This window comes from Ascaphus truei, chromosome 14 (assembly GCF_040206685.1).
Source record: "Ascaphus truei isolate aAscTru1 chromosome 14, aAscTru1.hap1, whole genome shotgun sequence".
NCBI classification, from domain to species: domain Eukaryota; kingdom Metazoa; phylum Chordata; class Amphibia; order Anura; family Ascaphidae; genus Ascaphus; species Ascaphus truei.
This window is the reverse complement of record NC_134496.1, coordinates 50,411,246-50,429,201: the sequence shown is the minus strand read 5'-3', so window position 1 is coordinate 50,429,201 and position 17,956 is coordinate 50,411,246. Positions and strand designations below refer to the sequence as shown.

Here is a 17,956-nt window from a genome sequence, read left to right as displayed (position 1 = left end):
ACGAATTAGACCCAATCCTCACACACCCTCAAACCAAGGAACAGGGAAAGAAGGATGTACAGAACGGGGTGGAATGGGGGAATTCTTGCAGTCTATATATGCGAGGTGACATTACAAGGAACCATCCCAAAGCAGGATGGGGGAAGTATATTTACTGGGGAAGGTGAGATCTAACACGGAAACCCCTCCCCTGCACACGTTTATAAAGTCAGAATACTCCATTTGAAAGAGGCCGGTTGCCAAACTGATTTAAGTAACGTCTCAATCCCCCCGCGCTCTGGGAGTAACTGCAGGCAGTGGAAGATTAGTGTACAAACCTTTCTAAGCTGCTCCGTCACCTCCAGCTCCTCTCGCCTTTGCTTGGAACGCAGCCCAGCTCTGGGGTCGGCAGGCACACTGGGAGGTGGTGTGTTACCTGCACATAAACATACTGTGAAGGACTGCGGGCATTAGAGCAAAGTGCTGTGCAACACGGAGGAGCCTGACAGGCTGCAAAATAAACCCCATGCTAAGCACAGCAGCAGGGTGATAACACGCCAGCACCGACACGGTCTCCTACATCCAGGAATTTATTAATCTGGATTGTACCAGCAGATCAGTAACCAGCACCGACTCCAGGTCAGGAATGAAGGTCCATCTGATTTTGGCTCCCAATCCCTCTTTTCTAAATGTGCATCCTATGAATGGGTGCTGAAGAACCACAGAAGATATCGTGTATATATTGTCTCTTCGTCTTGTTGCTGACCTATAAGTGACCTGCAGGGTTGGTTATATACAAGCCCCGTGTGCGACTCCTTACCTCTCTTACCGTCCTCTCGTACCGTGGCTCGAAACAGGAAGCTCTCAGGCCGCTGAGGAGCGTATCGGTTAGACGGGGCAGTGGCTGGAGAGGACAGGTGGACTGAACGGGGAGGGATAAAAGGAAACAGATTTAGGACGAGGGATGAAGAAAAAATAAACATTTGATGTGAAGATGACATTAAAATTAACCCCTTTCAGTGCTGGTGCGGCCTCAAACACGTTACACGGTCAGGGCAATGCAAAGCAGAGCGGGGGAGCCGATGACTAGCATGTGGTAGTTTCCACTCTGCATGTATGTAACACTAAATACATCCACTACACCGCCATCTCATTGATACACACAGAAAGCAGACTTCATCCACTACACCGCCATCTCATTCATACACACAGAAAGCAGACTTCATCCACTACACCGCCATCTCATTCATACACACAGAAAGCAGACTTCATCCACTACACCACCATCTCATTCATACACACAGAAAGCAGACTTCATCCACTGCACCGCCATCTCATTCATACACACAGAAAGCAGACTTCATCCACTACACCGCCATCTCATTCATACACACAGAAAGCAGACTTCATCCACTACACCGCCATCTCATTCATACACACAGAAAGCAGACTTCATCCACCTACATCTACAGTGTGTACTTACTTGTCTGAGAGGTGGGTGACACCGGAGACATGGCCGATCGCTCATCACTCTGCAGGCAAAACAAATATAAATGGTTGACTATATAGATATATATTTAAAAAAACAAAAAAAACACCTCCATATGGCCCAGTACACAGAGCAGCAACGTCCGCCATGTCTCATACCCAACATCGCTGCTGTGTCCTGTACCCCCAGGAGAACATCAGAAGGAAGGTGGGAACACAGCAAGTGTGGAAACACCAACAGGTGCAGAGAGACAAAGTAGAGGAGTCCGTTACACCACGAGTGGCCAACTCCAGTCCTCAAAGGCCACCATCGGGCCGGGTTTTAAGGATATCCCTGCTTCAGCACAGGTGGCCCAATCAGTGGCTCGTCACCTGTGCTGAAGCAGGTATATCGTTAAAACTTGACTTGTTGGTGGCCCTTGAGGACTGGAGTTGCCCACCCAGGAGTTACACCACCAACTAAGAAAAGGTACTCAAACCCGAAGTACTTCATGCAAAGCAATCACCAACCAAAAAACAGGCGCAGAAAAGCCTTGGGGAATAAAATAAAGAGAGAGTTTGGGTTTGAGGCAAACAAAACATTAACCCATTTCAACTGCTATATTGGGGGTCCTTTATTGATCATTTTTAGGATTGAAACACGTGGTTCCCCAACCAAATACCATTGCCGCACACACACAACCACAACCACCTTAGCTTTACTGCTGAAGCCAGCAACACTCTCCGGTACATTGAGGACATGCAGAACTGCAGTAATGGTGCCTTGGGAAGAAGTTGCAATGGGGTGAACGGCTGGTGGGAGATTTGGGCCGGATGGGGAGATACCGAGACACCAGCAATGTGCATGCTTTATTCACCTGCATGTGGCTTCCAGGTCTCCTTTTAATGGTATTGGTGTTACTATCAACCTCAAAGACAAAGTGCGGCTCAAAGCCATTCTGTCGGGAGCAGAAGGAAAGAGAGAGGGAAACATGGAAATAAAGCAAGGAGAGAGACAGTAAGCACAGCTGTTCAGGAGGTCACCCGAGGTCAGAGATGAGATTTCAGGGCGTCAGGATTTATGATACTTTCAAGGCTATGCATCAATAGCGTATGATATATAATTATACGCTTGGGCAGCCGTAGGACACACAGCTTACACGTTGTTATAGCCGGCTGATTAACAGAAAATGTGGCACAATTATCCAAAAAAGGGAATTCAAAAAAGCACTGTTCTGTTTTTCAGTTCACGAGATGAAGAATGCAACGTGTAATGTGTTGCATTAATTGTGCATAATTACTGTGATTAAAGTGGGAAATCAAGACAACGTGACCCAAATGCTCTAATTATACTGTATACAAGTGTACACATTATCTGAAAGTGTTCTCCTCCGGATGTTGTAGGTTAGAGACGCTGATTAGTACTGGTTTTTGTATCAGAACAGCCCGGATATGAGCAAACCTTTCATTATGCATCACACTACACAACCTTTCAATATGCATCACACTATACACAACCTTTCATTATGCATCACACTACACAAGCATCACACTTTGCCCAACACTGTAGGCCACAGATAATGCCTCAAAGGACATCTCAAATTTCACGAGAACCCAAAGAATCACAGAACATGTATAATGTATGTCCCAGAAATGCTTAGTGAGGGAGGGGATGGGTCATACCATTTATCATCTCCCCCTACACGGGCTTTCAGAACTGCCCCTCTCACTTAGAGAATGTCCCAGTGTGCAGAATGCTCCATGGTAAGTGAAGCACATACATTTATTGCAATCTCAGCAGGGCGAGGCTGAGGGCGACTGGCGTAAACTAGGATAACTACCCAACTGTACCGATTATCCTTCATCATTGGTACCTGTACAGCCACAACATTGTGTCATCGCGCAAGAGGGAGCTGTCCATCAGACAGGGCCCAGCGTGTAAAGCACAGCTGTGATACAGGAAATGTTTCAGCAATGATTTGCTGCCACCTGTTTGAACAAACAATACGTGTGATCTCCCAGAGGCACCGATTCACTAACCGACCCATCTCCTAAAACGTTCTAGCTACAGTACGAAGGAGTCAACAAAACAGCGGGAGGGGAAGTGACGCAGACACAATATGACCTGAACACATGGCTTTCGTGGGAATTGTTTACGGAGGATGTAACAGGACAAAAGGCTAAATGATGATGGTGCTTGCCGAACGATGCAGCGTGTTGGGTATGGGGTGGACGGCGCATGCAGAGCCGTCGGGCTTCGGATTATTGCTGGACCGGCACAAAGGGTAAAAACTACGGCCAATTGACATGCAGCCAAAGACTGCTCCCAATATCAGGAAGAACAGAAAGGAATTGGGAAGCAACGTTTCAATCCAGAAATAAGCAACGTATCCTCTGCATCATATGGCCTCAGAAAGCCGTTTTTCGGTTGAAATGTATTTGTGTCTTCATCTGAAGTCATTCTAAAATGAGGCCGCGTTGTTCAACTACCAGAAAAGTCACCGTTACAAAGAAGAATTTCCACCGCGCTAAAACACCACATGACCCCCGCTAACACCCCCTCACCCTCATAACCCAGCCCTGGAAAATGTGCGCTTCCAGGTACTCCTATTCTCTCAGTCCCAATAAACCAATTAGATTGTAAGTTCTTCGGGGCAATGTTCAGGTTACATAATATGCACTTTCTTATTGGAATTATTCTCCCCTGTATAAGGTCTATGAAGCTCTGAGTATTCTGCCTCGTGCTGTATAAATAAGACTGACCCCCACGACACGTCCCCTACCAGCGAGATCTGAGAATCTACCCGTCTCTGCCCTGGCAGATGTGCGGTAATGGGGTAACCCTGGAGGTTAAGACCGAGGCCCCGTACAGCCTGCCCTGGGAAAGTTACAGTATCACACCCAGCCACCGCAATGAGATGGTAAGGATTCCTTATGCACCACTACATACAGTGTCACCGCCGTATGGGAATATAGAATACATTAGGCGGCTGGAAACGGACATGCATTCCTCGCTGTGTAACGCTCTCAGTGTTTGTGACAGTGCTATGCTGGAAAGGATATGGAACAGCAGACCATGCAGAGGAGAACACACCATGACATGTGCACAAGATTGCAGTGTTTAAGCTGGAATCACTCACGGCCAAATAAGCCCAAGCTCCGTGTTTTCTATTTAGAAACACCACATTTGTTTGAGGAGCTTCAATACACAAATAAGTAATGGTATTTATGCAAAATACAGCTTAAAGACTGGCCATGTAATCTACAGATGGCATAAACCAGGACTCTGGCACTATCTGAAGCAAAGGAACACTGTGACACAGCCAATTCAAGGCACCAACCAAGAGAAAGAAGCTCTGATCCATTTGTTACAAGTTCAATCAGAAAGGCCACGAGTCTGATTTCTCAAATGGCAAATGTAATTTAATGTAACCAATCATAGAGCAGTGCAACGTATCACAGAATCAAGGCGAGTCATGGTTTATGCTATCCACGCGCGCTTTGCTCCTCAATAGCGCACACGTACGATTGGGTCATGCCGAATCTATGCTCTGGGCGGTGCCAGGCAATTCATTCCGTGCAGGGTTCTTACCACTAACAGAGCACTATCGTCTGTGTGCTGGGACCGCCTGGATGGAAAGGGACACTGGGATGGAGGCGGGGAGAGATGGAGCAATGTCAGAAACACACACAAAGGCTTAAATCAAAACAAGAAAACGCGCTGGGAGGTGATCTGTGTGGGAGGAGACTGGATTATTGATGGGAAAGGAGCAGGAAAGGGTTACAGGGAATGACAAAACAAAGGGGACATTGAAAACTGAAAAGAAACAGGAGTTTGTATCAGACTAGACAACACTGGGCACATTTACAGGTAAAATGTCAATCTGATGGCTGGCTTTGGATCACAGAGATTGAATCGTCAGCTTGTGTCTGGAAATGCTAGATATTCCCAGGGGATTGGTTACTGGTTTTATACCCATTACTGGAAGACCATAAACATGACATCTGTTCTTACACAGAAATATTCCATCTCTTAAGGAGGGACTGGAGAAGATGCACAGTACGTACATTTATCATGTATCATGTTTACACCGATCCAAGGTTTTTAGAAGAAAAATTAAACGGGCCGGTGTGTAATACGTTTGTAAAATGATTAGAAACTGGAAGCAGGTTAAAGACGTTTGACCTTCACGCTTTGCATTGCAATTCTGTCGGATCATGTTACATCTACGGCACGGGGCTCAACGCCAGTCCTCAAGCCTCCCCAACAGGACAGGTTTTCAGTATATCCCAGCTTCGGCACAGGTGGCTCAATCAGAGGCTCAGTCGAAGACTGCCCCCTCCTGTGCTGAAGCACGGACTGATTGAGCCATCTGTGGTGAAGCTGGAATATCCTGAAAACCTGACCTGTTGGGGAGGCTTGAGGACTGGAGTTGAGCCCCCTGACTACTGTATACAAATAACTGATTGTCACAGGGGCCTCTCACCACAGCATTGCATTGCATTAAAATAGATGGCTATAAACATTGGGCAAAATAACAATGCCCATCTCCTGAGGCCCGTTACTACGAGCGCACGTTCCCGGCATCTGCACAGGTCCGAGGGGCAGAGCAAGTACTCGCTCTATACGTGAAGGATGTACGTAAAGGCGGTGCCACGGCGCCACGGCTAGCACGTATATCCCAGGAGCAGACGGCTGTCTGTGTAGGTTAGAAAGGCCGTGCTCCAGGGCCAGAGAATATGGGATTAGGGAGCGAAACTGCATCCTGTCCTCCTCCAAGGGGTTAAACTCTTCAGAGCAGGATGTCCAAAATGGATAACTCCAGCAGTGAGTGGGTAACACCCAGATTCTCCCCGGTGGGGAGGGCCCTTTGCCTGTCAATATGTATATACAAAGAGGCAGGCAGGGACAGGCAATGGGGGGCAGTAACATGTGCCAGAAGCTCCAGGTTTGTGCCCATCTCATGCATTCTGATAAACACCCAATATCTTCAAATTGCAATAGAGACCCCCCCCCCCCCCCCCCCTTACCTCATTATCCAGCGGGCTCTGCCTCTGAGGGCTCAGCGTCTTGGGCTGTGAAAGGAGCAGGAAATGTGCAGGTTGTCAGCAAAGCCAAAGACATTTATATGCTTATAAACCCCCCCCCCCCCCCACCCCCAACACCGCCAGGATCTGTGCTGCTGTTGGGCCGGATTGGACCTGGCAGAGGAGATGTAGAACTTTCCTCCCAATGCTGACCGATAAGCACTGCGCTGCTAGGTTAGGGAGCATGGGGTTGCAGGCACCGTGTGTTAAATACCGCAGCACGTTCAGCGGTGCCTTCTTACAATAAGCAAACCTCTTGCATCCCTTTCCCTGCACTGGGTCACACGGGGTCTCTCGGCAGGCCCATGGAAAAACTCACTTTAACCAAGTCGTGGGTGGAATCTCGCTGTATGTGCCGACTCTTCATTCTCTCCTCTTCGTAGTGCAGAGCGGCCAGCTGAGCATCCCTCCTGGTGGCTTCCAACAGCTCCCTGCTACGCTGCAGCTCCACGTCGGCCTGTGACGGCTGGAAGAAGCCGCGCTCTTACAATATTGCAGGGGTGGACAACTCCAGTCCTCAAGGGAAACCAACAGGTCAGGTTTTCAGGAGATCCCTGCTTCAGCACAGGTGGCTCAATCAGTGGCTCAGTCGAAGACGGCATCACCTGTGCTGAAGCAGGCTCTTCGACTGAGCCACCTGTGCTGAAGCAGGGATATCCTGAATACCTGACCTATTGGTGGCCCTTGAGAACAGGAGTTGGACACCCTTGGAGCAATGAGTGACAAGTAAATCTTCTTAACGTATATGGACTGCAACATAACCACCATTTTAAAAACGGTCTGGGCGTTCATGCGGATGAGACAGATCATATCCAGCCTCCTGTGCCGCTTATTCTCGGCGTTTCAGCGCCTCCGCTTCTCCGCCAGCACAGAACTGGAAGCAGGGGGCCCTTTATACCAGTCTCTGGGGTGTGTCCATTGGGGAGGGGGGGGCACCCTCTGGTGGATTCCAGGGTCAGCTGCGCCCTTTATGTAGCGAGTCTGGTTTCAGACAGCACAGTCCTTCTGTGCTCAAGACAACTGTTCCTATGAGTCTCTTGCAGAGTCTACTCTCTACATAAAGGGCGCAGCTGACCCCGGAATCCACCAGAGGGTGCCCCCACCCACCCAGCCCCCACCCGCCCAATGGACCCAACCCAGAGACTGATATAAAGGGCCCCCTGCTTACAGTTCTGTGCTGGCGGAGAAGTGGAGGCGCTGAAACGCTGAGAATAAGCGGCACAGCAGGCTGGATATGATCTGTCTCATCCGCATGAACGCCCAGCCATACGCTGGGAGCCGAGGGGGAGCCTGGCTGCGTCGTGCAGCCAGAGGTGGAGGACGAAAGTTTATCCAGCAGAGAGGCACAGACATCAGCCGTGAGCAGCCTGATGTACAGACAGAGGTAACCCATTTGTGGGGTCACAGACGCAGAGACGCCAGGACCAAACAAGCACACTCAGATGGGACCTTACCTGCACGCATGAACGGCTTGCAACGTTGCAAGTTAATAATAACTGTTCCAGTGCCGCATTCATTCATGGTATATAGCATATTGACATTTTCTATTGCTTCTAGCAATATATTCAGGACATTTTATATCTACTAACATTATCTACTAAATCAGTCCCTCCATCACGAGGATTATCTACTTATCATATATATATATATTTTGGGGGAGGAGGGGGGAGGATTGTATGATTTGTTTCGTTACGTAGCGCCCCCTGGTGATCTCCGACACGGGCTTGTGCACAATAGCATGACCCCTGCCTGGACATTACCTGGTTGGGGCAGTTTGTTCTGGACAGCAGGCAGGTAGCATCCAGTGGGAGCCTGGGAATGAGAGAACAAGGATAGAGCGGACTGGAGATGTAATGCATGACAATAACTGGGGAGGCGCCACTGTGCAAACGGGCCTCTCGGGGGTTACAACGAGTTTATCACAAGAGGAGTCACTTCTTGTCACCTCTGTGCCTGGCTGCGAGGCGACGGCTGCCTCTCTCTGTCGTGCGTTAAGCTTAGCGATTCCGGTCTTCTTAGCTCTTCCCCGTCTCTGCGGCACAAGGAGAGGAGTCCCTATAAATGTCACCTACTTACTCCCTGTAAAATACTCTATCGGAGCACGAACGTGCCACTTTAAGCAATGCCGTATGAGAGTAAAGAGCAGGTGTGCAGTATAGAGATTATATAGGGGACTTCTGGAGATCTAACCCTGGGGTGCTCAACGCCTGTCCTTAAGAACCCCGAACAGGCCAGGTTTTAAGGATATCCCAGCTTCAGCATAGGTGGCTCATTCAGAGCCACCTGTGTTGATGCAGGGACTGATTGAGCCACCTGTGCTGAAGCATGGATGTCCTAAAAACCTGACCTGTTTGGGGGCTCTTGAGGACTAGAGTCGAGCCCCGCTGATCTAAGCAACTCTTGGCTGCCCCCGTAGGAGCTTTTGACCCATGAAGGATTTCTGTACTGTGAATACTGCAGCAAAGTCTTACCTGGTGAGCTGCACCTGCCTCCTCCCCTCCAACCTCGGACAGTTCCCCGCGGGTGTCTGTTTTGCCGCAGAACCCTAGAGAAATCAGACAAGATGACGAGCGGAACCAAGACAGCTTACATTAAGAGCGGATTACCCGACCCCAGCCTCACACTACAACACATGGAAAACTCAGATATAAAAGTGAACTAAATGGTATAAAATCTCAAAAAATAAGATTAACTCTGCACTCAACCCAACGAATGTTTTATCTTGAAGATTTAAAGATGATACATTTCAGTTTGAAGTTCTCCCGTACCACAATTCCTCTATCCCTTTTATAAGGCTTGGCATCCACACAGTAATGTTTCTGCCAATCTGCATTGCCACTCGAGTGCCGTGCTCCTCCTCTCACCTCGTGTGAAACCCTGCGCTCCTCTATGTACGCCATGAACTGCGAGCTCAGACTGCCTGCCCTGGACAGCCTCGCCTCCTCCTCTTCCTCCTCTGTAGCGTAGCTGTCTATGTAATCAATCTGATCCAAGTCGTGTTCCACTGAGAAAGGAGAAAGACAATCGGCACGTCAGTTTAACCGCCCCGGCGGAGATTCCGGGCGACTCGTGGAAGCCGGGTCATCCGGCGTTGCGCTCCTTCGCTTACCTCCCCCGTTAGTAATGAGCGAGCTGACCCTGTTCTCCTGGGGTTGCTGCTCCCTCCGAAGCCGCTGCTCCTTATGCGCATCAGCTGCTCGAAGAGGAAGGTCCGAGAACTCGTCTGTCGGCTTCACAGAAGACATACCAGTTAAAGGGGCAGTTCCTTCCTGAACCAAAGTGAACTAAGGTTTAATAGGCGGTCGGTTTACTTCCTAAAATAAATACAATCTACCCACAAATCGGACAAGCATTTCTAAATCATTTTGGAAACATTTTAACGATTTCATGGCACACAAGCTTTGGGCATTGTGACATCTTTGTGTATTCCCTTTTAGTGATGAGACGACCTGTCCTCAAACCTACAGGTAATTCGTGTTACTCTTTGTTCACACAGTAACTAGGAAGGCAGAGAAACACAGAGTATGTCGGAAGCACAGATCCGGTCCCAAACAGTGTCTCCTCACTGGTGTGAAGGACAAACAGTAATGAAACAGTACTGTATATTTCTGGCTGTGAACGCATGCGCTAGTAATGAAACAGTACTGTGTATTTCTGGCTATGAACGCATGCGCTAGTAATGAAACAGTACTGTGTATTTCTGGCTATGAACGCATGCGCTAGTAATGAAACAGTAGTGCGTGTTTCTGGCTATGAACGCATGCGCTAGTAATGAAACAGTACTGTGTATTTCTGGCTATGAACGCATGCGCTAGTAATGAAACAGTACTGTGTATTTCTGGCTATGAACGCATGCGCTAGTAATGAAACAGTACTGTGTATTTCTGGCTATGAACGCATGCGCTAGTAATGAAACAGTAGTGTGTGTTTCTGGCTATGAACGCATGCGCTAGTAATGAAACAGTACTGTGTATTTCTGGCTATGAACCCATGCGCTAGTAATGAAACAGTACTGTGTATTTCTGGGTTGTTTTATACGGACTTTTGGGCTGAAATCAGACTTTTTAATTGGTCCAGCCCTTGGTCTGACATCACCTCTCCTTCACAGGACGAAAACAGTTTTGGCCACGCCCACCGCTCCCTACAGACCGCGGTTTTAAGCTGTGCACGTGCCGCCGGGATGCCAAGCGCACGTGGAGCAGCCAACACCAGGGCCGTAGCCTTACACTGACAGAAAGATTGATTGAAACGGAAAGGCGGCCATTATGTTAGGCACACAATCAGGATTTTGACAGATTTATAACAGGAGCACCAAACAATTGTCAGCAAAGGTAACAAAGTAGCATGAAACATTGTCACATGCTTTACATATAAAAATAATAAGAAAATAACCGATGGGAAAGTAGTATATCTGCGCTAACACGAGGGAACGCCACACAAACAGAAGCTGTACACACGTTCCCAGTGTCCGGCGTTACCTCATTCCCTGACCACCGCTTGTCTCCGCTGTCCACGCTGTTAAATCCGGAGTCCAGCGCTCCGTACGGGCGCCCGGGATAGACGTCGTCGTGGCTGCAAGGACAAAGATTTGGCAGCTGTGAGATAACAGGACCATTACTGGACACAGCCCGGTCATTATCTGTCTGTGAAGACCGCAAGAGCGTGGGCAGCCACAGCAGTTATATTAACCTCTGCAATCCTAGCGTGTTCACAACGCAATGTTTTGGGCGTCAAGATATTATTCTACATTCCCCTTAAACACATTACTCAGCAGTAGTGAAGGGGTTAATAATAATACCGGTTACTGTTGCCCCATTTGACAAAGTGTAGCAGTTTAACAATTCCTTTATTCCGCATTGGACTCTGAAAACCTGCAGTACATTCTTGTGTCAGAGAAACACTAACTAGTTTGTATTTTCAGGGCCTTCCAAACCCTTTACAATGCGGCGCTGACCCCTCTGGCAGTGACAGGGTTAAAACCCTGCGTTGCTCTTTAGCCGTGCCTTGGTCAGGGCCTCATTGGAACAGCTGGGGGAGGGGGTGGGGATTGAGGGGGGTTTCCTCACTGTGGCCCCTAATCGAAACTCATGCTATTTTGTGCTCATACTGGGGGGGAAAAGAAGGGGGGGGGGAAGTCTTCTATTGCCACAATGTTCAACACAAGAAATGTTACTTTTATGTGAAGCACTTATTCCCATGATCTGTTATTTGTATTTGTTATTTAAACGATAGTCACATGTATTACTGCTGTGAAGCGCTATGTACATTAATGGCGCTATATAAATAAAGACACACAGACAATATAAAGACAGACAGACAATATAAAGACACACAGACAATATAAAGACAGACAGACAATATAAAGACAGACAGACAATATAAAGACAGACAGACAATATAAAGACAGACAGACAATATAAAGACAGACAGACAATATAAAGACAGACAGACAATATAAAGACAGACAGACAATATAAAGACAGACAGACAATATAAAGACAGACAGACAATATAAAGACAGACAGACAATATAAAGACAGACAGACAATATAAAGACAGACAATATAAAGACAGACAGACAATATAAAGACAGACAGACAATATAAAGACAGACAGACAATATAAAGACAGACAGACAATATAAAGACATACAATATAAAGACAGAGATACAATATAAAGACAGACATGCAATATAAAGACAGACATACAATATAAAGACAGACATACAATATAAAGACAGACAATATAAAGACACACAGACAATATAAAGACAGAGATACAATATAAAGACAGAGATACAATATAAAGACAGAGATACAATATAAAGACAGACGGACAATATAAAGACAGACGGACAATATAAAGACAGACATACAATACAAGACAGTAATAACAATGGTTTTATTAGCAGAATTTTAGAACGCACAACGTTTTGGGGAACCCCGAAATTCTGCTAATAAAGCCATTATTACGTTGTCCTGTTTTGATTAGTGCGGCAATAGAAGACTTTCCCCTGCCCCCCCAGTATCACTACCTATGGCAGCAGTGGGATCACGGCCATTCTTCAAAGTCAGCACCAAGATATCGGCTTACAACCAATCCCCCGAAAAGATAAGGAGTGCGGCAAGATCAATATGTACCTTTCCGCTTTCCCTGGTTAAGAACTCAAGCTTGTGTTGCAAAAAGGTAAATACACATCTTTAAAATGATCAAGTGGTGTTGCCGTTAGATACCTGTATACAACACACTTACCTGGCAGGTAAGTGACCTAATCATAACCAAAAAAGGCCAGTAATGCTGCAACGATCCCAAAGCGGCGGTGACTCGGGATGAGTTAGAAAGTATTTCTCAGAAAAGTCACAATAACTGGCAAATTTAGGAGGCCCTCCAAATATGCATTTCCCATCAACACTTCTCAAACGGAAAAGGGTTGCATGATTTGGGTAGGAATGCGAGGTGTGTGATTGGGGTCAGAAGTGAGACGTGAAGGCAGTTCCCAAAAGTACAGGAGCGGCTTGCGGTGACGCAGTGAGGCGGTGAGGCGGTGACGCAGTGAGGCGGTGACGCAGTGAAGCCTGCAGGAGTGTGATCACCGTACTGTAAGGGATGGATTATTACAGTCATTATGTTACCATCTGTGTAATGTGACCTCAGGAAAAGCTCTCTCAGCCCTGAGACTCCATGGCAGGTGCTGAGGCGAGAACACTGCATCTCCGCTAACAGATGTCAGTGATCAGGGCACAGCTTTAACACACAACTCAAGCTGACCCGGATAAAATGCTTATCAAGACCTGGGAACATATTTTATATAAATTATCACACACACACCATTGGGCCAATAAAAGACATTTATGCATATTTTTGTTGAGCTTATCCTTTTGTTATTTATGTAATGTACAGTACCTTATAGGTACAATTTTCAGTGTGTGTACACACACACACACACACACACACACACACACACACACACACACACACACACACAACTTACCAGGTGCTGAAGCCCAGAGGTCTCCTGTCATAGTCGGGCAGGTCCGGGGCACTCTTGCAGGCTTCAATGTTCAGGTATTTAAATATGTGGATTTTACCTTTGATGCAGATCTGTTTAGAACAAAACCAGAGATGGAATCTTTGCCCTCATCACATACAGATTCTATCCCTCTTTAAAGGGCTTGTTATTGCAGATCATAAAGGAGCAAAACAACATGTATATATTATAATATAAAGAAACACACACACACACACACACACACACACACACTTTATAGCATAAGTGGATGAAACAGACAGAAACAATATAAATGAAACATTTCACGTGTCCCATGCATGGGGAGGGTATAATACAAAATATTTACATGTGTATGTGCACACAGACACACACACAAGAACAAAACCAACATTTATTTAATTTGCAGAGCAATGTCAAGTTAAGTGACACTCGGACGTGATAACACGAGGCCTGCACTGCTCTCATGTCCTGCTGCACGGTGTAATATGAAAGTGTAGCTACCGTTGTGTAAAGGTTAAATCTGTAAGTCTGCGATATAGGAGGAGCGGCTCAGTGAGTAAAGACACTGACTGGCACAGAGTTTGAAGCAATGGAACCGGCTCTTTGTGACCTTGGGCATAGTTTGTAAGCTCCACCGGGCAGGGACCTATGCTGCACAATGTCTCTGTAAAGCGCTACGTAAAACAAGCAGCGCTATACATGTACATGCTATTATTATATTATTATTATTTCAGACACTCACCTGCGCTGGAGGGGACTGCAGAGGGTTGTTATCAAGTGTGATGGTCTGAAGGTGACGCAGATTTCGGTAACACACAGGGATGACGGTGACATTATTGCAGGAAAAATCTAACCGGACCAGCGGCAGTTCTGCCACTTCTGGGAAACAATCAGACAAGCACATGGGACAACATTTACACCCTGTCAAACAGATGGAATGCAACAATGCACGGGTGACGCTCATTGTCACGCACACGCCACATACTCTCCTGTATGGAAGACAATATGGGTGTGTGCAGGGTATAATGGCACATCACTCCCTGTAGCAGAAGTTGTGGACCCGACAAACCGAAAAGGGAGTAAACAGAATAGAAGTATGTGAAGTGTTAAATACTTTAGATCTCAGTATTTCAGATGTTTGACATTCCTGCTCTGGAAACAATACAGATCTCCGCTGGCCGTCACCGCTGACATTCCCTATTGTGTCACAGAGTCCTCAGGTGCATAGGCCTGAAAAGCCCACCAGCACTCCAGGGGTTAAACCGTCATAAGCATGTAATGAGTCACAGATGCAGGGCTCCGTAAGGCAGTGTATAGCAGGCCAGCATACTTTAAGCATTGCTCACACCACATTCACCAGCAAATCCATCAAGCGCATTATTCAGCATTCGCCAGAGAGCAAGTGGAACAGCGGGATCCCCTGGGTCCGAAGGACAGATGGAAGGGGGGGAAAGGGCGAGAGAGGAGGGGAAGGGGGGGAAAGTGCGAGAGAGGAGGGGGAGGGAGGGATGGGGCGACAGAGGAGGGGGAGGGGGGATGGGACGACAGAGATGGGGGGGGAAGGGGCGACAGAGGAGGGGGGGGGGGAAGGGGCGACAGAGGAGGGGGGGGAAGGGGCGACAGAGGAGGGGGGGGAAGGGGCGACAGAGGAGGGGGGGAAGGGGCGACAGAGGAGGGGGGAAGGGGCGACAGAGGAGGGGGGAAGGGGCGACAGAGGAGGGGGGGAAGGGGCGACAGAGGAGGGGGGAAGGGGCGACAGAGGAGGGGGAGGGGGGATGGGACGACAGAGGAGGGGGGGGAAGGGGCGACAGAGGAGGGGGGGGGGAAGGGGCGACAGAGGAGGGGGGGGAAGGGGCGACAGAGGAGGGGGGGGAAGGGGCGACAGAGGAGGGGGGGAAGGGGCGACAGAGGAGGGGGGAAGGGGCGACAGAGGAGGGGGGGAAGGGGCGACAGAGGAGGGGGGAAGGGGCGACAGAGGAGGGGGGGAAGGGGTGAGTGAGGAGGGGGGGTGGGAAGGGGTGAGTGAGGAGGGGGGGGGGGAAGGGGTGAGTGAGGAGGGGGGGGGGGGGAAGGGGTGAGTGAGGAGGGGGGGGGGAAGGGGTGAGTGAGGAGGGGGGGGGGAAGGGGTGAGTGAGGAGGGGGGGGGAAGGGGTAAGTGAGGAGGGCCATACTGTCAGAAGAATAAACCCCCCACGCGCCGCGCGGCTGCTCCTCCGCAGGATAGGTGGGAATATGCGGCACGCATTGATATGTGGATGTTTTATTGTGTTGAATTTGCAACGGTCCCAGTCCTGATTATCATGGTATCTCATGCTTCCGTTATATCCCAGTCCTGATTATCATGGTATCTCATGCCTCCGTTATATCCCAGTCCTGATTATCATGGTATCTCATGCCTCCGTAATATCCCAGTCCTGATTATCATGATATCTCATGCCTCCGTAATATCCCAGTCCTGATTATCATGGTATCTCATGCCTCCGTAATATCCCAGTCCTGATTATCACGGTATCTCATGCCTCCGTAATATCCCAGTCCTGATTATCACGGTATCTCATGCCTCCGTAATATCAGCAACATGGAAATCCCGTCAGATCTCTTACAAACCTGCTCCGTCAGACAGACGTTTCACCATCACTCCCTCCATCAGACAAGTACCAGACAGTGTTCTGCACACCGGACATGGCCCACAGCAGGAGCGGTCCATTCCGGTCCTCAAGGGCCACCACCAGGTCAGGTTTTCAGAATATCCCTGCTTCAACACAAGTGGCTCAATCATTGGCTGGGTCTTCCACTGAGCCACCTGTGCTGAAGGGATATCCTGAAAACCTGGCCTGTTGGTGGCTCTTGAGGACTGCAGTTTGCCGCTCCTAGCCTATAGGAAGCCCCAGCACCCCTCCTCCGTTCTCCTCTCACCTTCTGGCAGCCGCAGCAGGTGGTTCCTCCTGATATTGAGGTCTCGTAATGATTCTAATTTGCCGATCTGTGTAGGGATCACCTGGATGTCATTGCAGCTCACATCCTGCAGCCAGAACATGATAGGTTTATCACAAGGACAGACATTTATTATTTGCATTTATATTTACATTCATTTGCATGTGGAGTGCAGTGTGCAAACGGCTTGGGATTCATGGACAGGAAGTGGTTTGTGTTACAGTCTATTACGTATGAACTCATTTCCTGCCCTTCACTGCCAGAGGGGCGAAGCAGTGTGTCGCCAAACGCTCAGGCAATGAAGGGGATAAGCAGCAGGTCATGCTTGGGAATCCATGCCAGCTCTCCAATAACTACAAGTACAGCTCCAGCGCTGCTACCAACACCCTCCGTATAAAACACGTCTAAACCCCCAGAGTGATAACTCGCCCTGCAGTACATGGCCAGACCTGGGATCCAAACCACAGCAAAGTGGGGGCTGCAGGAAATGAATAAAACATATCGCATCGCTTGGAAGGCATGATGGGATCTTTCTTTTGCCTTATTACATGGAGGAACATCTCCAACCAATAAACACACTGTACTCTTCTATAGTGCTGCTTTATATTGCAGAAGAGTACACGTGTACTGACTCACCGCCTACACTCTACTGTAAAATGACTTGATCAGGGTCACACTGGGCTGCCACTGTCTCCCACGTCAGAGGTCAGTGAATCAACCGTAAAAGCGGTGTCGTCCTACTATTGCCACCTTAAGTATAAAGGTGAATTTCCCTGCCAGGGGAAGCAGTGAGCACCTCTGTGCACATACCAGCTCCGTCAGCTGCCTCAGGAGCCCGATTTCCTCCGGCAGAGAGTCCAGCTTGTTGTTGCTGGCGATGAGCACTTTCAGGGGGAGGCTGCAGAGGTGCGCGGGCAGCGAAGTCAGCTGGTTCCGACTGCGAGGGGGTTAGAGAGCAAAACAGAAGGTGAGTAATCTGGGCAGCGTGAGGCACAAAGGACATATAGTGTGCCCTCGTCTAACCGCGTTACCCAGACACTGCGTGCCCCCAGCGTTACCAACGCATAACATGCACCCGCGGCCCAATGTAACAGTATTACACAATGTAACAGTATTACCCGTGTACAGCGTGACCCAATGTAACAGTATTACCCAATGTAACAGTATTACCCGTGTACAGCGTGACCCAATGTAACAGTATTACCCAATGTAACAGTATTACCCGTGTACAGCGTGACCCAATGTAACAGTATTACCCAATGTAACAGTATTACCCAATGTACAATGTGACCCAATGTACAATGTGACCCAATGTAACAGTATTACCCAATGTAACAGTATTACCCAATGTACAGCGTGACCCAATGTAACAGTATTACCCAATGTAACAGTATTACCCGTGTACAGCGTGACCCAATGTAACAGTATTACCCAATGTAACAGTATTACCCAATGTAACAGTATTACCCATGTACAGC

General features: G+C 48.3%; 1 protein-coding gene across 9 annotated transcripts in view; it reads right to left on the bottom strand.

Moving 5' to 3' along the window:
- LRCH3 (leucine rich repeats and calponin homology domain containing 3) overlaps positions 1-17,956 on the bottom strand; it is a 77,038-nt gene that overhangs the window by 24,843 nt on the left and 34,239 nt on the right. For 2 of the 9 annotated variants that reach the window (XM_075570933.1, XM_075570937.1), the window contains exons 3-19: positions 17,289-17,415; positions 16,461-16,566; positions 14,287-14,423; positions 13,527-13,636; positions 11,013-11,106; positions 9,644-9,803; positions 9,399-9,538; positions 9,006-9,079; positions 8,480-8,566; positions 8,295-8,346; positions 6,854-7,000; positions 6,478-6,522; positions 5,039-5,092; positions 2,325-2,405; positions 1,463-1,511; positions 800-901; positions 318-415 (exon numbers count right to left, since the gene is read on the bottom strand). In XM_075570933.1, coding sequence (XP_075427048.1) covers positions 318-415; positions 800-901; positions 1,463-1,511; positions 2,325-2,405; positions 5,039-5,092; positions 6,478-6,522; positions 6,854-7,000; positions 8,295-8,346; positions 8,480-8,566; positions 9,006-9,079; positions 9,399-9,538; positions 9,644-9,803; positions 11,013-11,106; positions 13,527-13,636; positions 14,287-14,423; positions 16,461-16,566; positions 17,289-17,415 — 1,663 coding nt within the window. The remainder of the gene's footprint in view (positions 1-317; positions 416-799; positions 902-1,462; positions 1,512-2,324; positions 2,406-5,038; positions 5,093-6,477; positions 6,523-6,853; positions 7,001-8,294; positions 8,347-8,479; positions 8,567-9,005; positions 9,080-9,398; positions 9,539-9,643; positions 9,804-11,012; positions 11,107-13,526; positions 13,637-14,286; positions 14,424-16,460; positions 16,567-17,288; positions 17,416-17,956) is intronic. The other 7 variants (XM_075570935.1, XM_075570942.1, XM_075570934.1 and 4 more) reach the window with 6 other exon arrangements.